The sequence below is a fragment of the Simochromis diagramma genome, unplaced genomic scaffold, assembly GCF_900408965.1.
Source record: "Simochromis diagramma unplaced genomic scaffold, fSimDia1.1 OVJJ01000344.1, whole genome shotgun sequence".
NCBI lineage: Eukaryota > Metazoa > Chordata > Actinopteri > Cichliformes > Cichlidae > Simochromis > Simochromis diagramma.
In genome coordinates, this window is record NW_024387375.1 from 7,989,190 (window position 1) to 8,014,086 (window position 24,897).

A 24,897-nucleotide genomic window follows, 5' to 3' on the forward strand; every position below is an offset into this window, starting at 1 on the left:
CTCCAGGTACTTCGGCTTCCTCTCACTGTCCAAAGACATGCAGTTAGTGGGGTTAGGTTAATTGGTAACTCTAAATTGCCCGTAGGTGTGAATGTGAGTGGAAATGGTTGTCTGTCTCTATGTGTTAACCCTGCGACAGACTGGCGACCTGTCCAGGGTGTACCCTGCCTCTCGCCATAAGACAGCTGAGATAGGCTTTCACAGGTGGTTTTAAACTTCTTCTTAAATGTATTAACAGTGTAAATCAACCAATGTTAGTTCTACAACACCTTGGAGCCACAGCCTCAAAAGCACCATTTCTCAGCCTGGACTGAGGACACTTTGGTCAGTAGACCTCAAAGTCTGGCAAGTTACATAAGGATTATAAAGCTCACTGACACAGAACATTGACTGTGAAGAGTACAGAGAGTCCATCTATCAATCCATTTTCTTCCACTTATCCAATTCAGGGTCACAGGGAGACTGGAGCCTGTCCCCACTGCCATAGGGCGAGAGGCAGGGTGCACCCTGGAGAGCCCATCAGTTGGTCACGGGGCTAAAACAGAGAATCAAATAACCACTCACACCTATGAGCAATTTAGAATCACCAGTTAACCTAACAACACTAACTGCATGTTTTTGAACTATTTGAGAAAGGTTAGTACACAGGGAGAACCCACACAAACATGGGGAAAACATGCAAACTCCTCACAGAAAAGCGCTGGTCAGATGGTGGATTCAAACCCACCATCTTTTTTGCTGTGAGAGAACAGTGCTAACTACGGTGCCACCATGCTGAGTTCAGGAAGTGATCACCAAAATCTTGAACTAAGCCTTAAACTTTGTCACATGAGCTAATAAGAAGCCTTGTAGCAGCCTTCTGGACCTTTTGTAGAGTGTAGGGTGATCCTTTTCCTTTTTCACAAAAGATCAAGTTAGTGTTGGATTGGGTGACCCTGTATCCTCCCTTAGTTACACTGCAATAGGCCTAGGCTGCTGGTGGCTTCTCATGATGCACTGAACATTTCTTCTTCTCCTTTTTCTTTTTCTATGCGTTTACACACCACTTTGCAGTTAATCATTAGTTATTATTTATCTCGGGCTCTCTTCCAAAGTGTGTCTTTTCTCCTGTCTTCCCCCCATCCTCTCTGACCAACAGGTGGATCCCCTTTCCTGAGAGAGTTTCTTCCAGTTAAAAGGGAGTTTTTCCTTCCCACTCTCGCCATTTGCTTGCTCAAATGAAATGGCGAGAGTGGCGAGACAGTCATTGTATGTCTATATAGATCAAACCAAACTGAACTGAATTTGATCCAGGGATGGTTTGCTCAGGCAATAAAATGTTTAAAAACAGGATCGTAGAAGACAACCAACTTATTTAGGTTGAACAGCTGATCAAATGTAAACCGACCAAAGTTATCAGGGGCACAAATAAAAACTTCACTATTTAAGGAGCACAATTACATCAACCCGGAAGCCTGACATTGACTGAGGTCCTCATGAACTTTCTGAGACATCAATTAGTTCCTAAGAAACATCATCCTTGACTTCTTCACACGGTGTCATCTTTGAGTGACGATTCCTGCCTTTTGCATCGCGGGTTGCCGGGCACAGCATGTTTCAGTTTCCCCAGCTGTTTTTGGAACCAGGGACGTTTTTAATATGTGGCTCTTATATTTGGTGGAAAGATGCTGACTCTTGCTGTGTTTCTTTTCACCCTCTATCCTCAGGTTTTTGTGATTGCTTGGTTAAAAGAGTTGCAAGATCGTGGCACTGCAAGTGTTGAAAAGCAACAAGCTGAAAATTAAAGCCACAGAGCGCAGGTAATTATCTGGGTTTGTTGTTTGCTCTTCCTCAGTCTGTAACAAATAAGTATGCTCTGTATCCGTGCAAATGCTTGGCAGTCAATTCAATTCCTTCTGGATGGGGGTCTTTTTTGCTCCCTCTCCCTCTCTGTATCTGTCTGTATGTCTCTCGCTCTCTCTCTCCCTCTCCTTGCTGGCAGGAGCGTCTGTGCTGCTGGCAGGAGTGACCAGAATAAAAACAGCAACACCAGACATAGACGAGGAAATAAAGCAAAGTGATCCACTGAACCAGAGTGTTTGCCCTCTCATAATTACGTTGAGCTTTTCCCTTTTTTCACCCTCCCCCTGCTTCTTTTTTTTTCATCACTCTTTGAGACTTCGGGGCTAGTGGTAATTAGCCAGAAGAGAATAAAACCAGCTGATCGGGAGAGGGGTGGTGCATTTTGGAGCGAGATGGCTAACAGAAACATTCTGTTGCTCTTCTGTGGACTCTTCCTCTTAGCACTGATTCAACCCTCTCTTCAAGGAGGTAAGTGCATAACCGCAGGTGAATGGAGTCATAATTATTGCTGCATCAATCAAAGGTTTAGAACAGGTGCAAAAAAGTTTTGTTCCTAAACTTAAAATCCTCAGTCATCAAAATGTCTGCTGATGCTTATTAGCCACAAGGCAGCAAGAAGTACATATAAAGGCTTTATATAATAACTAAAATTGATATTGTTTGCATCAGATGTTAAACTTTTGCAAAATAAAAATGTTAATTTAAAAAGAGCTCTGCATTATATTGCTTAGTATGCTTGGTTTGCTAATTTATTGATGACTGCTGCTCATTTGATTTTTATTAATTCCCACAATACAATCTATATAGAAAAGAGTTCTTATTTTATGTTTCATGTTCGCAAAAAGTGTGCACGTACATGCTGTCTATGACTTCACACTTCTGTCCCATGCATTTAAATATTACGTTTTAAAAGCCACATATTTATCTTAATGATTGCACTCCCCTATTGCATCATTATTATTGTGCAATCTAAAAGTAAACCATAACAAGACGCCCCTCAAGTCTCCGAACTCGTTTCACATGCATGTGTTTTAGTGCATTTCAAACACTTGAACTGGCTCCTGTGTGCACACCTATCCATATGCGTGCTTATGTTTATATGGCTGCAGATCCAATCCAAAAAATGTAAGAGGAGGCTCCAGCTGGCTCTTCTTTCTACTCAGGAAAAAACACATACTTCTGATTCACTCCTGATGAACTCCTGCGTTGGACAGAGTGAATGTGAGAGTGACTCTAAAAGCTTTCCGCAGCTCTTGTAGCATGTGTGTACAGAACCGAGGAGCTAGTTTCAAGTGCAGTTTGTCGTTGAGACTTATCAGTTTCAGACTGAAAGGGAGAGAGTTTGCCTCCCACTATCATTCAGCTAGTGAGTTTGCTTTCTCTCCTCTGCCTGCATTGCTTTGATTGCTTCTTAGTCTGGGATTTGGCTGAGATTCTGAGTTATTCAGTCCCCAACTGGAAAACACGTCAAGCATCTGGGACTGGGTATGCTGTAGTCCATTTGTTGTTGTATTTATTTGCTTAAAAGTTACAGCTGTTTATATTCCTTATCTCCCAGTGTCCAAGTGTACTTTTAGGTGCATTATGGCTTTGCTGTTAGAGTCCTAAAATAAATATTTTGTCCATGTAAAGTCTCACTTTTTCTAGCTGTCTTCATCTGATTGTAGAATTTCTTTATCCGTTCTGCCTCATGGCACATCCATCATGTCTTTTCGGTGCCAGGCGCATTTCTATGGAGATTTTGAGGTACTTTCATGAAAAATATATAGCAGGTAAAGGAGCCAGCAAATATCAATATTGGCTTAGCAGCGCAACTTTGATCTCAAGATGAGTGTTGAATCTATCCATTTCAAACATTTCTGTGGTGCTCAAACTAGTTCCATCTGTGTCTGTGCACTCTAACCTGAAAAAACCTTCTGGGCACAGTCCAAGGGTAAATTATCTGTGAGTAACACGAACCTCATTAACACCCAATCCACCCATTTAACGGTTCTGCCCAGAAAATGCCTCTTGTGCCTGACAAATTCACGCTTTGAATTATGGTGGACTGACAACCCTCTCTGAATAACTTCAGTCAACAAATGTAAATGAGAAATGGTACTGGAGGAAATATACAGTTACTATAGTTTGTTTGTTTGGATCTCCCTCATGTGATGAAAGAGGCGGACCAACTTGAAGCTTTTTAAACAATGCGTCCTATAGAACACTAGCTATGGTTTTAAGTATCTCAAGTACCTCAGTCCATATGTTGCATTCACACAGACCATAAAACAATTTAACTGGCCTGTGCCACGTTTTCAGCTTGGCTTCAAGGACAAACAAGGACAGAGTTAATGGCACAACTCTGATTGGCAGGACTTGGCTCTGAGCTCTGATAAAAAGGGGGGGAAAAAGCAGTTTTCTTCCTTCAAAGTGTCCAAAGAATTCAGGAGTTTGGGATTTTTTTTTTCTTTAGTGCTGCTGGAAGCCAGTTCCACTCATTTGGCATTAGTCATGATCAGCCTCGAGGAATATAATACATTAATCGGTGCCAGTCGCCTGGCTCTAGGTGAACTTAAATGCATTGCAGAGTGGACTGCCATGCAAAAGCCAAAACACCAGTGTTGACATGCAGCAGTACCTGAGAGTTACTGGTGGGTACCTAAACTCGATGCACTACTTTATTGGTAGCATGTGCTGTGAACACTTCTTTGGCTTTAATCCCTCCTTTGGTGGGGCGGGTTGCCAACCACAGTATACTGGATTAATGTGACATATAGGTGCTCCCAGCGCTCAACAGCTCTACTCTGCAACTACTGAAGCAGTCTATTTGAAGTACCGTCTGAACAAGATGCAGGTTTTTTTGGTGGCGGGGGGGAGATTTTTCCAACAAGGTTCTTCTTCTGCTTCTCTCTAGCTGGAGCCACACAAGCATTTTAATTTGTTGACGTTGAGCGGTTTGGTGTAATTTCCAGCAAGGTGACTTCATTCAGTACACATTTGGATAGAAGCTGTTTAGTTACAAGCACTGATTGGTTTGTTATTGTGAAAGAACTTTTATTCCATGTATACATGTCCCACTCTGGCGCATTTCCTGAGAAAGTGTTAGGGAATTGTACAATTCCATCCATGTTTTACATCAAAGAGGTTTTGCAAAGTCACTCTCTGCATCAAAGCACAAAGCCAGGAGCGATTACTAACATGTTGGCTTTCCTATCGCTCTTTCTTTTTTTTTCCTTTTATCATAACTACTGTTAAGAAGGTTACACAAATCGGAGCAGAGGTTAGGGATGGATGAGTTGTTTTAATACGCATTATGTAATTTGAAGAATAATGCACTGCTAATATCCAGGGAACAACCTCTTAGTTCTTGCACTTCTTTTTTTTCACTACCAGTCTTGACTTTATAAACCCAGCACACAGTTTAATGGAAACCAATTCTTTCTCTGACTCACTGCTTTGCAAACCCAATGTGTTACGATTTAAATGCCTACAGATTTTGGATAGTAGTCACTTCTCACCACTGCTACAAAAACATATCAATAATTTGTTTAGCTCTTACTCTTTGTGTGTAAATGTCAGTCTGAGCATCTTCCAGTCAGATGTTTGGTCTGCAATCGAGGAGTGCCAAGTGTTCAACAAAGAGCCACATTATCTCCGATGATTCATTCCAGCCACTATGCAAGCAGCCCTCACCAGGCTGCGAGCTGGTAGGTGCAATCTTACCGGGCCAGCAATCTGAAGTGGCTCCAGTCAGGAATTTTTTCATGTTCGGCCACCACGGCTGATGTCCAACTTCTTCTTTTAGGTTTACAACAAACACCACGACAGCACTATTTTTTATTTAAAAAGACACGAAAGAGGATGAGCTGATGAGAAAAATGGAAATAAACTATAATTTTAATTAAATGCATCACATGAGGTTAATCAAAGTCCTCTGCGGTGAAACAATGTATCCTGTGTTGTGATTGATTTTTTTTTTTTTTTGGGGGGGGGGGGGGTAATCAAATGCACTTTATTAACTGATCAGCAGCAAATGTGAGCATGTCTATAAAAGCAGAAGTTTTTTCAGTTTGCTGGTCTGAAGCATTCAGGTGTGTGTGTTAACACAATGCCATCTTCCAGCATTGTGATCAGTTCCAGCAAGTTAACACCAAGGACAGCCTGTGCAATCCTCAGAGAGACTGCAACAAACCCAAGAGCAATATCTCAGACTGTACATGCCTCAGTTAGTACATTCAATGTTAAAGTTTCAGACCTGAACAGCTTAGGTTTACAGGTCTGCAAACCATAATGCATGGCACCACGTTTGGTAAAACCCAAACACAGCTATCAGAACAAAAATCACAGTCCTGGTGGAAAGACGATGATTTTAGCTTGTGTTGCAACTACTGAGCCTGGGCACCTTGCAGTCACTGAGTCGACCATGAACTCCTCTGTACAACAAAATATTCTAGAGTCAAATGTCAGGCCGTCTGTCCGACAGCTAAAACCCGTTATTTCACTAGCTGGACCCACGTCCTGATTTTAAGTTTGACAGCATTTTAGTATGTAAAGGTGAATGCTTGGACATGAATTGAGCTGCAGTTTGGGGAAAGGCTCGAAGGGGACTGGCTGCTGCTCCTGGGCCTGGCAGATCCCCATGTACTAAATAGAAGTGAAGAAGTTAAAGAATTGAAAAGGTAAGGGAGGGTGGGGCACGTAAACGAGAATGAACAGCTTGTAGAACTGGGAGAACCTATATAGATGAGAACTGGAAGGAGCATGTTTGGAGGCGTGGTCCCGCTCCTGAAATTCCGATACTTAATCTCCAATTGACCATGCAACAGGACAGTGATCCCAAGCACAAAAGAATGGAAACAAAAGTGTTGCAATGAGCCAAAGTCTATGCCTAAACATGACTGAAATGCGGCTGTGGGTCCTGTGAAAACCCTCCTTTTCATTACTTTATAGGGGATTTCTTTGCAAAGCACAACACATTTTGAGAAACAAAACTTTTTCATATCTTAAACTATATTTTAGTCGGTACAATTCACAGTGGTGTTATGTTCAGGTGTCCCATCAGTTAACTTGGTTTTTACCAAGTCAAAAGAAATGCAGGGGACACATTTTAGAACATTGCAAACAGTGAATAATGATTTTAGTCATTTATGGTCCTTTTAACATTTCATTTGTAACTCTGTATCAACCAGTGGAACCAACAATCACATAAATCAGATTTTGGAGGGGAGTCATAACATGAACAACTTGTTCCATTAGCTTGTAGTGATTTCACATGGTTGATGGTTATCTCCAACCACGGCCCAGTTTCCTCCGTAATGCTCACGTTTGCAATCCTCACACAGGAGAGCCCACAGCAGCTGCTCCAAACCCATGTTTGGTTTTAAAGGCATGACTTTCCTAATCTTGTAATGATACCCTGTCAGCTTCCAGTAGAAAGCTTCACTAGAGCCACCAGAAGGTGAACCCTGACAGGACTGAAATCTGGTCTTGTGAGTTGTTAAAATTCTGCTCACCACATGCTTATGTTTCGCTTCAGTCACTGAAACAAGATGGGAAACCGTAGAAAGGGAAGTTGAAATCAGTTGGGGGTGAGACTAACATAGATTTTAACTTTGAAAAATTTCATTTTCTGAACTGCTTCTCACATTTTTCCAACATGCTTTGGAAAATAGTGCAAAAATAGTGGAATGACTGACTGATTGGCCAGCTGTCATGTGTCTGATAACAGGAGATGTAAGAGTGCCAGGAACCGCAGTGTTTGCTTCACTGCAGTGCTCCTTGGGTTGCGCTACGAGAGCTTTCCATAAAGAGAGAACCAAACCTCCTCTTCTGGGACAGCGGTTTTGGATATATGATGTGAATACAGCAAACAGCTGCTAGTTTGCCAAAACATTTTGAAATTTTATCTAAAGCGATAGAAATACAGGCACAGAATCGTGTAAATGTGATGTAAACACTGTCCAGATCTGCCAATACTTCACAAACTATGCACTGTGAACACAATGGTAATGGCTCTGTAAGCCTTTTACAAAGGGAATGCCTTCATTAACTGTTTACGAGGTCACGTGTGTGCGTGCGTGCGTGCGTGCGTGCGTGCGTGTACTCACACACGTAAGCGTGTTTTTCATGCACAAGTTAGGCAAATTGCTCAATCAACTCCAAAGACAAATTATTAAACAGCCACAGCACAGGGTCAGGGAAATGTCACATTACTCACCCAGCTTGTTGTAAATGAAGTAAGACTAAGATCTTTCAAAGAGCAATTGTAAAAACTGCCATTAACTTGGGTGGTACTATGGAAAAAACTGTCATTGGCTTTGGTTTGATTTAGTAACAAAACAAGATCTGACTTACAATTTCCTACCTTCACTACGAGCCAGTCATTATTTTTGGGCCCAGTAACCCATATCCTCATAAAAATCAAGTGTGTAAGCCAGTGTACATTTTCCACTTAGGCTATAATATGTGATAAATTCATGAATTACAATGGAAGGCTTTGCTGCCAGTTTTGATGCTCAGGCAATACATCAGATAAATTATCTTGCCAGCTGAACAGCTGATAAACATGTCACTTTTTAATTTCCAGGCTGACACTCAAAACATGACATTAGGCAAAGCTAAACATATCTGGATGTGGGCCTTTCCACTTGTTAGCTTGTGTCTAGTGAACTACGTCATTTTAATGAAACTCAAAACAAGGGAATTAGGCAAACCCAAAACACCACGTCCACATATGTGGACGCGTGTGAAAATGATTTCTATCTAAGCCTTCAGGCTTTTCACAGATTGTCCTCTTTGTTCTCCGTAAATGCAAATGCAAATTCCCTGGAAACGAAATAATCAACTCTCGTCAGAGTTTGAATGTCAAGTGTTGACAAGATTTTCACGCTTGAAGCAACCCTCATTGCTGATACACAAATTTAGAAAGTATTATTTTCCTTGCATAATGTAAAAATATAAATAATGTGAGGTTGAGCTTTTCCACACAGCTGCAACTTGGCTGTGATTTATATAAGACTGGAAGCAAACATTTTAAATAAGTGGTGCGCCTTGAGCTACCGATAAGAAACTGTCTTATAAAACAGTGGCTATTTTAAAAAGTAATAAAAATCTGACTAATGACACTTCTGACACCTTTGTAAGAAACGTGTCCCCCTCTTAGGGAGTCTAGGAAATGTTGCCAATCACTAAAATAAAAGAATACATGACAGGGTGAGGAACACTACATGTTGTAATGGGATACATAAATGCACCAACACAGTCTAGAACTGTGTGTTAAGCTACTCACAGGGGTCCCTGTAGCTAAAGTGAATAATGTTGAGCATTTTGCTGCAGTACAATGATCTGCTGGGGAATCTTAGGTCCTTGCATTGACCTGGCCTCCAAACTTCCAAATCCCTTTCCAATTGAGCATCTGTGAGAAACATCAGAAAAAGCTGGACCCAGAAAGGCCCCACACCACAATCTATATCCCAGTGTCAGGGAGCGCAGGATAGCCCTATGGATCCCCTGTCTCCCCTGTCTATGATGCTGACTGGGTGTTGTTTTGGCAGCAAGAGGGACCACTCCACAATTTGATTATCCAAAAACTTTTTTTTATTAGCTGTTTTTCCCTTAGCTAGGAGTGATGAGTTAGCTGTAGCCTATTCATGCTGTCATAGGTCCAGAGGCTAGGTAACCTCAGATCAGGTCCTTTATTTGACACAGGCCTAACACAAAGACACACGCTCACTCTGACATCAACACCTACAGTACGGCCAATGTAGAATCAGCAATTAACCTAGTGAGCATTTTGTTAGACTGGCAGAGCTGCAGAGAACTCCACTCATTCATACAAGCACTTTTTTTTTTTACATCTACTTGTTTTTCTAAGCTCTGGTGGATGCATCGGCTAGCAACATGAGGTTCAGTATCTTCCACAGGGATACGTTGACATGCAAACTGGAGGTCACTGCAGCCATTGTTTTTTTTCCGTGGTGAATTTTTAGATCTTTGAAGCTTTTTCCCAGTTCTCTTGTCGCTCTTTTCCCTGTTCTGGCCCCAGTGTTAGCCGAACAGCAATCAGCAGAAGCATACTCCTCCAGCGATGCACAGAGAAGCTCTTGGAGGATTGCACAGGAGTGTATGTGGGTTTGGTGAAAAACCCTCTTTTCCCCATTAGGAAAGTGACAATCCCCACTAGGGTTTAAATACCTGGGACTATCCACCATTTGGTTTTAGAACTGAAGAAGCCTCTTAGCTGAGAGGTATGGAAGCCCATTTCCGCCACTAAAAAAAAAAAAAAAGTATCCATAACTAGGGATGGGTATTGATAAGATTTTCACGATTCCGATTCCATTTTCGATTCTGTTTAACGATTCGATTCTTTATTGATTCTTTTTTAAAAAGGAGAACACTAAGGTCGATTAGCTTAGAACTTTGTTTTATATCTTCTCTTTGAACAAGATAGAAATTTAGGAGTAACATGGCCTTACAAACCCAGCAGTGAGATCTTAAGAGATCCACAGCCTATGGCTCTTCAATGGGGTGTCACAGGGTCCCCAGGAAAAAAATTGTAAATGTAAAATAATAAAATAAATATTCTTCTGTAGCAATAACAAAGTATAACATAAATTATTCTGTAGCAATTACACAAGAATATCCAGTAATGTCCCTGCCTACAATTAAACACATTCACTTACCGAAAATCGGGGGCATCTGCTGTGGCAAATGGGTGCAAGCCTTTTACCATAAGCTTAGTCACTGCTCTGTGACATTCGTCTATCCTGGCCTGAAAGGAGACGCTACCGGTAGACTACAGCGAGAACTGCCAGCATCTGAGCCAGCCAGACTCTGTCTGTCTCATCATGGTCACCTAAATGCACAGTAATGGCAGGTTTTGTAATAAGGCAGATCGCGCTAACATAATATGCACTGTTAGTTGATTATTTACCTGCCGCATTAACGGGAGAGGACGTGCAAACGTTACCGCTGCTGCTGGGTTGAGATTCATGAGTCCGGAGCAGAATTAAAAACACGACATTTATTTAAGGTTATCGTGTGTTTTGTGAGCAAATGCTTTTGCATATTCGTAGTGTTTCCTCCCTTAAATGAAAATATCTACTTTGCAAGTATTGCAAGTTGCCCTGTTGTCATCTGTTCTCGTAAAGTATAACCAAACTTTTGAGCGTTTGAGCCGCCATGTTTCCTGCCAGGTAAATGACGCTCCGCAACGTGGTGACGTCATTCGGGGCGACTGGAATCGATAAGGGAATCGTTTGCAAAAATGGCAAACAACTCCAAGGAATTGAAACAGTGGGAACCGGTTCTCAACAAGAACCGGGTTTCGATACCCATCCCTATCCATAACTCGAAATTTCAACTTATCAACTTGAAATTTTGAGAAAATTAACTTGAAATTTCGAGTAAGCTCTGCCCATCAGTAAGCTACGTGGAATGCGCACTCAAAGCCGGATCGAGAGTACGTTTGCTGATAGTAAGACCATGTGATTCAGCTAATAACACAAGGATTTCGTCATTTGTGAAGCCACACTTTGTGCATTCATGACTGGCTGTAATACTTGTACCTTAGCTGTAGCATTTGTAGCTGAGGGCTTCATCTTCCGGGTAACAAAGAAATTACGTAATTCATGTAGATTACTGAATTTCGATTTAATAACTCGAAATTTCGAATTATTAAATCAAAATTTTGAGAAAAGTGAGTCAACATTTCAAGCTACTTTTCCAAAATTTTGAGTTAATAAGACAAACTTTCGAGTTAATAAGTCTATTTCTCAAAATTTCGAGTTATGGATCCTTTTTTTTCTTTGTGGTGGAAACGGGCTTCCATAAAGAGGTGAAACATCATCACGAAAATTAAAGAAGTCCAGTCACTTTCTTTCTAAACTCCATAGACTACTATGACTTGAATGACTAAGAACCTACACAGACAGACTAAACTATGCTTGAGGTCTATCTCACACAGTAGTCCCGCTTGCGCTTTTGTTAATCAGAGGCAGCCAATCAGAAGAATGTTTGCTTAAAGTGCTAAAAAAAAAAAACAGCTTATTTCAGACAGTGGATAAGCTGTGTGCACCAAAACCTCAGGATAGGAATTATTGTGTAAATGATGAAAAAAAATCCTCTCGTACAGTCCAAGAATCAAATGATGGAGGTGAAAATAAGGATAATAGGCTGTGTTTTATGTTATGACTGATCAGTCTGTGTAGATTTGGATGTGAGGTTTGGATGTTTGCAATTATCCTGAGGGTTACAGACAGTACAAAAGTGACTTCTTTTCCTTCTCTGTCTTTATTTTTTGCAAAGTTAACCACTGAAGTGTAGCTCAGAGTCGCCTAGTTTACTGGCTACACCACATCAAAAACTTTCTTGACATCTCTTGACAGGTTTCATTACGTGTCTTCGGTCCCCCTGCCTCCAAAATGTGGCGTAAGGGTGATTCATATCTGGCAGGCCCTTAGACACCATGTTAGGTGAAAGTGGCGAATTATTATGTCTTTGCCTTTGTGGTGGGATGGAGTGATTGCTCTAAATGTTGCTCCTTTATGTTTCACTCAAAAGTGACGCAGCAATAGCTATTCCTGCTGGCATGCTTTATTATTTAATGTGGTGAACCACAGTGAGGCAAGCTCCATCTTCCTTTATGAAGAGAAAACTAGAACTTTGTGCTTTAATCTTAACATCGTCTTCTGTGATTAGCATGCAAAATACCACAGGAAGTCTCAGGATCTCGTCCCCAGATAATGAACTTTGTACTTTGTTGATGACTAGCTTACTGACAAACCATTGACTAAGAGTCCCACAGCTGGACCACATTCAAGTCCAAAGTGAAACTGGTGACAAGTCAAAATTGCTGCCAGGGTTCCTGTGAGTGCATGTACATCATCACCCTCTTAATATGCACAGAGCACTCTACAGAAAAAAATACAGTCTGTGCACCCTATTTAGGTTGTAACAGTCACTAACATTTAACTGATACCAAGAAAGCTTATTTCTCCCTACACAGCAGCCAGTAATTTATTAATATTTTCTTTTCCCCTTCTTATTTATCCGAAGTTGTCACAACTTCTTCTGTTCCAGTGGAGATAACCTGTACCAAGAAGGTTTCTACACATAAAATTATATTTGTTATGATTACCTTTTAGCTTTTACTCTAAAAAAAGGGGGGGAGAGGGGCTTTTGCGGGGCCACCAGTCTTCTTTTCTCAACACCATGCACGTCACAAACACCCAGCAAACTTGACTGTACAGTCTAAATCCTGCTTGCTCTCCGAGTCAGTCTTGTCCTCCACACACATTCCAACACATTCCAATGACCTGGCTGAGTTCATGAGGAACATAAGCACATGATGATGGTGATGATTAAGAAAATCGTGAAGAAATCTTCAAATTTATTGACGTAGGTCAGGGCACTTGGCAGAGGTCAGTTTGTGCCTTATTTGGATGCACGGTCTTGGTGAACCCGGTGCACTCTGTGGATGTGGTACAGTAGCACGACTGGATTCTAAGCAGGAGGAAAACTGGAGCAGACCCGCAGTCCGTCCTGCCTCACTTACAATGCCAGCACAGGAAATCCTCCTTTTGATTGCTAAATGAAGGCGCAAGATTGAGAACAATAACTGTGCGTCCACTGTGTAGTGCCTTGCACTTGAGCTCTATGCCATGGAGCCACGGGCATGGGCAAACTAATAGAGACAGACAAACATGTGCACTGCATTTCAAATTAATACAAAGCACTTTTTTGTTTCAGTCTGCAAGGCCAAACCTCCAGAAATGTGATCAGTCCAGCACTCTGATCCTTCCAGCGAGGATAAGTTAAGAGACACCCTATCATTTGTCCTACACTGCAGACAACCACAGGGGTTATAAGACCTTTCTTGACGCATTACTTTTTGCCCAACACAACATTTTATCTCTTCATCATAAAAAATCGTGTTTATCCCTTAACTATCAGCACAGTTGCAAACTATCTGAATGAGTGTGACACTATTGTCCATAGCTTCACTGCAAACCACTTACAGCTGTGTCAGTACATTTAAATTAAAGATTTTCATACATAATTTACTTGTAATTTAATAATCCAGCTGTGTGTTAAAAAATATCTTCTTCTTCCAGTCCAGGTGGTTCCTGCTTCATCCTCTAGGACTTTGCACTTCACTAGTTCCCCCCACTGATTAGCACTGCTTTATTAGCCTCAGCTGCAAAACTGATAATACAGTTGCACAAATCAAAAATATATCACAGGTTGTTAGCGCTTTCTTCAATCTGGCGTACTCGATAAAATGCATGGGCTGGGTTTTTGGGTTTTGTTTTTTTGTGCCATGTGTGATGAACTTCGATTCATCCAGCTTGGACAGCAATACCTTGTAATGTTCCTCTTCTAATGGCCTCACCCAGTGGACGGAACCGAAAGCCCAGTTTTCAAAGTGTATTCTCTAATAAACACATGAGCGCCTTTGACATGTGTTTTAAATTAAATTGCCTTCCAACACATGTAAGAGCCATTAAACATAGTGGTCTTACAGCCACATTCTCTCATTTACATTGTGTTTTTGTGATATAAACCAGGTTTTCCCCTCAAAAAATATTACTTGTAATTTTGGCTTTAGCTCACCGGTCCCGTTGGATTTAGCTGTTAGTCCTCCCAGAACAACTGCAGTCATTTTTTTTAAGTCTCCATTTCTTTTTATTTCTCTTGTTGTTCCTTGCACACATGAGGCCACCATGTCTGGGATCCAGAACGACCATCTCAGGAGTTACTCACAGTTGCAGCCAAAAATCAGGCGAAAAATAAGGCTAGGGGATGCAGGTGGGGGTTGTGGGTATCCAGAGTGGTGCCGTAGGATTCAGAAAGAAAGTTTCCAACTGCAGTACCTCATCAGTATGAAAACGATTTGAATTTTCTCCTCATCAAAGTTATAGTTTCCCTTTCACTGTGGATTTGGCTGGAGCGGCTGTGTGCACGTTTCATTTAATTTCTGCAACCTGGGGCGGATGTGTATACCAAGGACGGATTCCATTTTTGCTTTATGGGTCACAGATGATGGAAGTGTTTAAGAGTGTTTGTCCAATAAATGAGCTATTTGTTTAGAAATGCTATTAGAAGCAATGTGCTTTTTTTTTTAAAAAAATGGCTGCATGCCCATATTTCTAGTTAGTGTCACATGTGTTTGTGATAGAAGATAACTTCTTGCTTTTTCTGATCTGTGCTCCAGGTGTGTATCTACCACCTGGTGCTGGGTTAGGACCAGGAGGCGGTGGAACAGGAACTGGATTCTTTCCAGGTAAAAGAGCATCCATCCAGTGTCTGCACAATTTAAAAACAAAAAAACATCCAGAACACAGCCACTATAAACAAAGTCTGCTTCTCTTTAGAAAAGGTATGAGAGGTACATTGAACTACCGTGGAGCAGAAGTTTAACTAAAAGAAATAGTAGTATAAGAATCACTGCAATGTGAACATGCAATTGACTCAAAATAAAGACACTTGCAGTATTATGTGCAAAAGAATATAAGAAACATAGCACTCTACTTGGCAGTGCTTTGTCATCAAACTTCAAAGCTGAGTTGATAGTTAAGTCTTGGCACTGACGATTAAAATGACTGAAAGTGGCTCACACAGATTTAACGTTCTTATTTATAACTGAAACCTAAGGGGTCTGTTTCTGTCAAAAGCATAAACTGGAAAGTCTGAAACTGAGTAAATATTTAACCCAAAAAGTCTTTCAAGGGTGAAAATGTGCATGTTTGTGACATGTAATCATCCTTTTCTCTTGTTGTATGTACTCAAAAATATACACTCATGTGAAAAAGAAAGTTTTCACATGACTTCATGCAGTCCTGTCAAAGCACACTCTTACTGCCTCCAGAAGAATTAATAAGGTAAGGAGGAGCCAGGTGCTGCTAATCAAATGCATATAATTAACCGATCATCAGGAAGTGTGACCATTTACAAAAGTTGCCTGAAGAAAGCGTCTTCTCTCTAAAATAAACATGACAGCATGGCTTAGGCTTGCAAAGCTGCATTTGAACAAACCACAAGATTTCAGGAACAATTTCCTTCGAGCCAAAGTAGAAATGCTTGGCCCTAACGCACAGCATTGTGTCTGCTGAAAACCAAACACAGCATGTCAAACACATCACACCACCGTGGTGCAGGGGGGATGATTTCGGTTTATTTTGTAGCCACAGGACTTGGGCACCTTGAAGTCACAGAGTCGACCCTGAACTCCTCTGTCTCAAAGTATTCTAGAGTCAGATGTGGGGCCATCTGTCAAACAGTTAAAGCTTAGCTCAAACTGGGTCATGCAACAGGACAGTGATCCCAAAAAATTTACAACAGAATGGTTGAAGCAGAAAAAAATTAAGGTGCTGCAATGACCCAGTCAAAATCCAGACCTCAACCTGACTGAAATGCTGTGGTGGAACCTTAATAGAGCCGCGCATAAACAAATGCCTGCAAACCTCAGTGAACTGAAGCAACCTTGTACAGGAGAGTGAGCCAAAATTCCTCTGCAACGATGTGAGGGGCTGATAAAGTCACACTGAAAATGATTACTTCAAGTTATTGCTGCTTAAGTTGGGTCTATAAGCTATCGAATCATGGGACATACTCGATTTTTCACCAGACTGCACGGAGTCCTGTGCAAAACTTGACTGCATACAATCAATGTATGAGCACATGCATTCAGTGGTTTATAGCATATACCTTAATGTATGCATGTGCAGCATTGTCATTTCTGGAAAAGGAACATAGATTTTGAACCTCACAAGCGGACTTATGTGACCGTGCTTCATCGTGATATAAAAACTTATATGCAAGTATGTAGTAACCCTCAGAAGATGCCACAAGACACTCCTGGTGTCGTGACAGAACTTATGACACAAGTCAGCTGGCATGATGATAAACTGTGATTTACCTTACTACATGTAGGCAAACCATAAATCAATAGTTGTATGACTGTTATTTTACTAGGGGCTGGTGGAGGGTTCCCTGCGGGCTATAAACCAGCTAAAGCTGCAGGTGAGTAGAAGAGATTTTTTGATTTATGACTCCCCACCCCCCCCGAAAAAAATAAAAAATAAAAATAACTTCTCAAGAATTGCATCTGGTTTATCATTCATGTCTCTGTCTGTGATGTGGACAAATTAAACAAAATTATATCATAAAAGTCTTCTTCAAATATGTATATTGGAAGAATTGTTTTTTAGCCTCATGGAGCTGTGCATGGATCAAGGCGATTTTATGATGAATTCAACTTGGTTTAACTCATTGTCTTCCAGCTACTGATTAATATTTATACATTTTTAATAAGCTTCAGCATCATCTAGGCCGCTCTTTGAAGAGAGTCTTTCATTCGGCTCAGCCTAAATATTTTCCATGTAAGTTTCTATAAATCGAGAAAGTAGTGTCATTGCAGGCACAGATATTCAGTCTGGTGATTGTCATTTCACACATCAGCAGCAGATACTCACACACACAATTTTAGCAGCAGCTTTACACACCCTGTGTAGTGCCCTGGCAGGGCTTCAGCTCCCATTTGCTGAACAAGTTTGACCTTGTGCACCTTTTTCATTTTTTTGCTATACTTTATGCTAATGCTATTTGAGGGCTATGCGCACATTAAGTTTACGACATTAAGCATGCAACAGTGTAACATTAGTTCCATAAGAAACAGACTGCTGTCCTTGAGACAAATTTCCCTGTCAGCGCTCGGATTTGGTTCGGCCAGATCAAGGGGAAACAACTGGTGAGACTTCCTTATCACGCCACCACAAGCTAAGATTAATTAAATCCAAGGGATATTGCTGAGGCAGTAAAACAATGTGTTTGAGGGCTGACCGCTTTTAATAAGCCTGTTTGCTGGAAGGCATTATGAGTTTTCTCTTATATGCGCGCAGTGGTCTTTAACAATGATTACCGTGATAATTAACAGCCATCTCCAAATGGTAACGATGAGGACAAAATGACGACATCACACGAGATCGTTACAGAAACAAACACAGCAGTGCGACCGTGATCAGCCTATCATTAATGTTGTCATCACTTTTATCATCATCTGCTGTTTCTGTCAGGAGGTTATGCAGGAGGAGGTGGAGGCCGAGGCCTATTCGTGCCAGGGGCAGGTGGCCAGGTCATTGCAGGATTGCCAGCAGGTATGAAGCAACTGCGCTTAATTGATTTAGCTGTCGACCAGCAATGCACCTGCCTTTAGGAGCCGCTGTCATTACACATAATCAGGCAAAGCATTTCGGCATCTTAAGTCATAGCTGTCAGTTTGTGTTAAAACAGTTTAACAAATTATGTCACAATCAGATAATCACACAGTCCTCGCATATTATGTTTGCTTTGACTTCAACAGGACAAGGTGGAAAGGCCCCTAAACCAGGTAAGCTGGAACATTTTTTTAGTGTTATTGTGGTTTTTATTCTATCATTTTACTGATATTAAAACAGACTTTTTACATGGAGCTAACACTAATCTACACTTTCACAAAATATTTTGAACCCACTATTTTTGCTCTGCTTCCACATGATGCAGTATTGCAATAATAAGGAGATTTTACACCATGTTGGACGGTCTTGAAAGGAAGGAAATCTAGTCACTCTATGGTCTGCATTACCTTTACCCACCCAGTCCTTAAAGAGACAGTCTATTGATCGGGTGTCAGCAGGTTGTCTTTATCAGCCCTGGGGTGTTTTGTGGTGGTGGGGTTGGCATCTCTCTGGGGAATCCTGACTGGGTGGGATCATACATACAGATTTCTCTACCTCTGCTGCATGAAAAGGATTAAGGAGTGATGATTGGCAGAGTGCAAACAGCTATCAACGCCTGCCAAGCAGTGGTGCCAGAGCACTGATTAATGTTATTGTAAAGCTGGACCCTCACAATATCTGGAAACCTCCGTGTTGAAATTTACCACAGCCCTTCTCTCCGATACTGTACAATAAATATTTTCCTTTGCTGTATTTTAGTCTGCACCGCATTGGTGCTCTAGTAAATTTAGCCATCATTTAATTTCCCCCAAGCACCGCTGATACAATCGCAGCCTACCTCTCTGTGTTTAGAAAGATAAGGGACCAAGCAATGGTTCTATAGTCCTGATAACACATGGAGCGGGGTCCCTCTGGAGTGCCACACCCTCACCCTCCAACCAGAGAGGCTGGAAAGCACTTTTGTGAAAATGACCTAATATCCAGCATTTGGTGGAAGTTGACTTTGGCTGGGCGCAGCAGAGCATTACTGGAGAAATATTGCGCTTTTGTGTGCATTTAAGACCCCTCTCTTCCTCACCATGTACACGGCAGGAATTAAATTGGTGAGAAAAAGGGAAGTGAGAAATGTTTTAAAAAGCTCCTTTCGTGTTTGTTTTAGATCAGTGCTCCGCTCTGAATCCATACTAATCTTTGTTGTATGGAAAATACTCACAGTGCATTACTGGGGTTTAGCTAAGACGCTTTTTTTAAATGGAAAAGAAGACTTAAAGTCTCAGGGGAGCAGTAATATGTTCCGCTTCATGGCTGTTCACAAAGCTTTGAATGTTGGTTTCCATCAGAGCTGCTTTCCTTTCCATCAGAGGAATATTGCCTGAAGCCTTACAAGCATGAAGCCTCCATTAATACACAAATGTATATCTACAGTTCACCTGTAAGTAAGACTCACACAGCGGCAGGTAGAATCCATCCCATTGGTCAGTGTCTGCAGGCTTGTGCTGCAGAGAGAACATGCAACTATCACGTGAAAATTCACTGACATGTTTTTAGTTTTTCATTAATCTTCAATATTAAGAGCAGGATTGTCTTTCTAAGGACACACAAATGCAAACACTGGTCAGCTAATCTCAGATGCATGCTCACATAACAAGAGCTGCCATTCATTCTTCTGATGAAGTCAAGCAGTGACATTGCATTCCTCAGATATGCACCTTGCCTTTGCAGTAATGGAGAACAGCAGCTGGCTATGTGAGTAGCGTGACTGCAGTGAATTGCAGCGTAACTCATGCAAGACCTTGTAAATGTTACACTAATTGTGAAGTCTGTCAGCATCCAGCTCTGACAATACAATGAAAGGTGGAAGGAGGAACTTTCTCCTTATGAACAGCTGTTGGAGCCCTTTTCTTGTGCTGCCTCAAGCGAAGGTGGAATCAATACTCGTAGCGTTATTGCTGAAACTTGGCTCTCGCCGACCAGCCTCTTGTCACTTTCAGGCAACGTGAACGCAGTTAACGAGAAACATAGAGGTTACTGTTCTTGCTGTTGGTGTAATTTCTTTGTACGATTACAATGGTCTGTTTTAGCTTGAGAAAAGATGTGTCTGTGTGGGAGAGCTGCAATGTGTTTACACTCAGCCTACCAGTGGACTCTCCAAGATTAATAAACACTGAAGATCATAGACAACATGTTGTCTGTCTTCATTTTCTAACGCTGTCAGAAGCTGACAAGAGCGAGCCTCGGCCTTTGAGCAATGAAAACGTATATGAGCCATCGGGATCTGTAAGCAATTTAACAGACTATAGATCTCATACAGCAGATGGATGAAATACTGCTCGTGTATAGCTTGTCTGTTGAAAGCATCAGTGGCAGTCGGGCTTTTATTAGTTTCTAGGCTCATAATGTTATAAAATAGGTATGTGTGAGCAAATAGCAACGACTAAAGGAAAAAACTAATGGCTGGCTGGCAGCAAGTCGCAAATCTGAAGAAATTAACATCTCAGGAGAAGACAAGTAGGCATCAGGTGTCACTTCTTTGTAAGAAAGTCCAACACTAGCTTTTAGGAAAGCTGTCGCTGAACAGTCTCTGTGCTATTCAGGACAGCTGAGTACACTGAGTTTCTGAGTAAGCTCTGCCAACTGCCATCCAACCAGAAAGAAAGACGGAAATTGATATTGTGAGCCTGGTAATGTAAGCCCACTGTTCGGCTTAACCTTGTGATGCAACTGCAGTGTAGTACAACTCAGCATTACAACCTGAAGTCTCCAAAAAGTCTTTGCGAAGGCGCAGCGGGATTTGTTGCAGAGCCGTTTATGAATAGATAAGCGTACTGGAAAAAACTGGCAGCTGAGTGTAAAGAGTCTCGCCTTTTCTGCGGCTCTTCCACTGAAACATGATGATGAAAAGTATTGGAAAATGTAGTCAAAAATCCTCCTCGGAAAATTTGAGATACATGTAACATTTTGGTCCACACAGAAACATGTCTCTGAGTTGTTTTGGCAGTCATATGGACCTGCGTGGCAGCAGGCCAGCAGAGAGTTGTGGCTGCTGATTGCAGAAAATACATGCAGGTGGTGGGCTTGAGTGTTCGCAGCACTTTAGACTGTTTGTGAAAATCTGAAATAAATGAAGATATTCACTTTAATACCATCACTGGGGGGAAAAAAGCCCCTGTAATTCGTAAGAAAACAGTTATTTCAACACATGCACTTCTTTTTTTTTTCCACCTAAAAACTCAGAATTTCTTTTTTCAGTTAATCTTTCTAGGATTTAAAAAGCAGAAGTACACCTGCTTTTCTTTTCCTGCTCATCTTCTGGTTCATATCGCGGCCATTGTTTGAAGACGCACCAAGTGAACTTGTCTTCTTCAAAAGCAGGAAAGGCAGAGAAATTGAAGCGTGCAGTGGACACGGGGAGGACAGACAAGAGACAGGCTAAAGCAAGGAGAACGGAAAGGACCGATAACTCATGCGGACATGCCGTATATATGTCATACGCGTACACCACCTCTCACCGCCGCGCAGAGAATTATATGCGCATTCATTCGCATAGCACACATACCGAGAGAGCTCTGTGAGAGAAAGGAGACTGATAGATTGAGGTGAGGATTAAAGTGTTTAGCCAAAAGAAGATGAGCTCTGAGGAGGTTTAGTCTCCTGGAGCACATGTGTTTTTCATTACCGCAGCTCAGACCTGTCCTCTGAGCTGTCAGAGACTGGAAGCATCTGCATGTGAATATGCATGACTATGATTGTATGTAAATATGTTTATCATCTTCATATGTGCGCAATTACGAGAGCGACCGCATGTGTGCGCGCCGACACAAACGCACACAAATACCGAATATGTATTCTGACATCGGTTTGGAGGCATTCGGCATCCCTTTCAGCACATAATAGACACACTTGTTTATGCATGAAAAATGTGAATTATGGACTTTTCTCTATTCTTACTCAACTATCTTTCCTCTTAGTCCATTTAATCTGCCCTCCACCGGCTCTCTGCGTCAAGCGTTCAAGATCTTGGAAAATAAACTGTCTGCAACGGAAACTTTCTGATATCACCCCCACACTGGACTCAGCCCACCCAATATGCACACAGCCAACACGGCTTATTTGTTCGCATTGCAAATGCCTGTTGTCTCCCAAACAATTTTTCTTGGATTACGTCACCAGTTGTTGATGTCCTCGCGAATTCATCTCAAGAATTACATTTATATTGGATTAAAGCTTGATAAGAAGCTCTTTATTAGTTTTCATTGGTGCCTAATCAGTCAGGCGTTCCACACATCACTGTTTCTAACTGTGGTATTTCCCCACATGCAATTATAAAGTACTTTCTCTCTGCTTTAGTAATATCTCCTCAGGCCCTCACTGGCCAGTTTTGTATTTTGTTTGCACGGTTATTTTCCTGGGAACGTTACTACCGATGCATCTTGTCCGTCTCCGCTTTGTTGGTTGAGCAACTGTCCCGTGACGATACTTCTCACAACCTCTTCTAACGCTCCCTTTGCCAGCAGGTCGGCAACGTGCAACTGTACTTGTCCATCTGGCTGCACAGCCAAAGCGTTATTTATGTAGTGATAGAGAAATTTCTTTCTGTTGTTTTAGTAAGAGCTTATGAAGACAGGGTGAAGTCTGTGAGAGCCGAGGGCCTGTTTAGTAGATTTGTTTAAGAGTAAGCATTTACAGCGCTGTTGCTGTGGGTTGGGTTTGAAGAATTTAAAGGGCCATTAAGAGGAGATTATTTGTTTGGAAAGTTTACTGTATGCATTCCAGTCTTGGTGGGTATAAAGGATCATGCATCACACGGCATCATCAAAAGAGTGGCGGGTGATTGATACATACACAGCTCACGTCTATGCTCAGGTCTGATGCAGGGCCTTAAAAATGTTGTGACGCAACATGTGTCATTTTTTAAAAAAGTCACTGCAAAAGTGTTCTGGTGCTGATGTCTTGTCCTCCCAGTGCAGGTTTGCTCATTCATTAAAGTGCTCCTAATTTCAAATAATGGGAGTCGCAGAAATTATCTCACCCCTGTGAAATGTCACTCTTGGATTTCTCAATCAGGCCCAGTGCCGGGCTTGAGTAACCTGGGATGATAAATGGGTTCTGAATGACTTCAGCTTTGGCCCTTGAGGCTTCGTAGGTATCCTAACGCATTAGTTCATGCAGCAATGCCTCTGCATATTTGTAACGTGCTATTTAGTAAACAGCTTTCCCACCGTCAGTGACAGTTTATCTTCCTTTGCTTGCTTTCCTTTGTAGAGTATCCCATACAGTTTGTCATAATGAAATGCCTCTCGTGGCTGAGCGGTGATAGCAGCCTTTTTCATAACGACAAAGGAACTTGGAAAATGCTTTTAAGGCCGACTCGAGGAATCCATCGTCAATGTTTTAATTTGCATGTTATGAGCTGAGCCGACCTGTTGAGCACTAGCCTCCCCTCTCGGCCCTCTGTTGTCAGAAAAGCATTCAGTGGAATGGCAGTTAGATGCATATGTGGACCATCTGGGAGAGGAAACGCACTTGGCCAACTTTACATACCATGGCCACAGGCTGCATTTGTTGACTGATTTTCTTACACCATGCATAATTTGCACAATTGAACCTCCCTGCACATGGAACCCACTGATCACAAATGAGCATTTTTTTTTTTTTTCCCCTAAAACTTCATTCTCTCCGAGCACATGTACTCCGTGCTTTGCTGCTCGATCTAATGGCTGTGGTTTGTTTCTGCCTTGTCTGCATGTCTTTACAGTACATTCTGTGAGTGTGTGTGTGTGTGTGTGCCAAGCTACAAAATGAGCAATGGTATGAGCTCTGAGTTAGAGATACTCTTCAGACATATTCAGGGGCTTAGTGTTGGCAGAGCAACTGTGACATTCCTTTAGAAGTGGATAAAAAGGAGAAGAGCAGAGCCTCTCCACTCACACACAAACAAGGAAGCAGGAGACATGTCAGGTCAACTTGAAAGCCTATAGCATAGCGTGTTCTGCTCTATATGGCTCTAGTATAAACAATTACATCAGAGGCTCAGTGGATATTGTGTAATGCGTGGAGTCGAAAATTAACATGGTGTAAATTAAGACATGGGAATAATGGTCTTTTGGACAGATGTGCTTGAAATAATGCGTGTTTGCAGAGGTGAGAGGCTTGAAAAGACTTGTGCTGGTGGGTTCAGACTGCCGCAGACGTCAGTGGGCATGGCAGCCTGGTTTGGCACAGCGATGCTGCTTTAAATCCAAAGAAAGTGTAATGGTGACTTTTACAGTTGCCCTTAATTTGAAGCCGTTCGCAAGAGTTGCTCAGCGCCTCACAGATGATGTATGTGTTCTGTTGCCCAAGTGTGTGGGTTTGTGAGGCTCTCCAAAGATACCCAAAGTTTTTCTTGCACTGTAGGTGCCCACCGCCAAATATCCCCTTTTTAATTTTTTAGTATGATGCAAAGCTCCCTTATAAAAGTGAATAATTGCCACTCGTACCAACTTACTGACACCTAACACTGATCTCAACCTGGATGGTGTGAGAGTGTGCTTGCACACGGTAACAGCAAGCACAGATGTCAGAGAACAAGACAATAACAAGACCTTTTCCCTGTTTGTCTGTAGGATTTTTGACAGTTTTGCACTTGGGGTCATTTGGCAGAGAGGCAGGATCAGGCTTTGGGACCTCTCATTGATCGTGTCAATGACTCCATGGAAAAGGAAAAGCAAAAACAATATAAGGCTTCCCGCCAAAGTCGGCAAGCTCACATCAGCCAGCGAGGGAAAGACTTTGTGTGTAGCGGTGTGACTGTGTGAATACTTAATTAGTCCAACATGTGATTCGTCCTGCCTCTCACAGCACCGCATGTCCGTGACTG

General features: G+C 41.8%; 1 protein-coding gene across 24 annotated transcripts in view; it reads left to right on the forward strand.

Annotated features, from left to right (window-relative positions):
• Positions 1-2,014: 2,014 nt before the first annotated feature.
• elna (elastin a) overlaps positions 2,015-24,897 on the forward strand; it is a 53,548-nt gene continuing 30,665 nt past the window's right edge. For 9 of the 24 annotated variants that reach the window (XM_040009027.1, XM_040009018.1, XM_040009024.1 and 6 more), the window contains exons 1-5: positions 2,017-2,310; positions 15,038-15,106; positions 16,798-16,845; positions 17,898-17,978; positions 18,185-18,211. In XM_040009027.1, coding sequence (XP_039864961.1) covers positions 2,235-2,310; positions 15,038-15,106; positions 16,798-16,845; positions 17,898-17,978; positions 18,185-18,211 — 301 coding nt within the window. In that variant the 5' untranslated portion in view covers positions 2,017-2,234. Of the gene's footprint in view, positions 2,311-15,037; positions 15,107-16,797; positions 16,846-17,897; positions 17,979-18,184; positions 18,212-24,897 lie in introns of all 24 variants that reach the window. The other 15 variants (XM_040009010.1, XM_040009013.1, XM_040009016.1 and 12 more) reach the window with 3 other exon arrangements.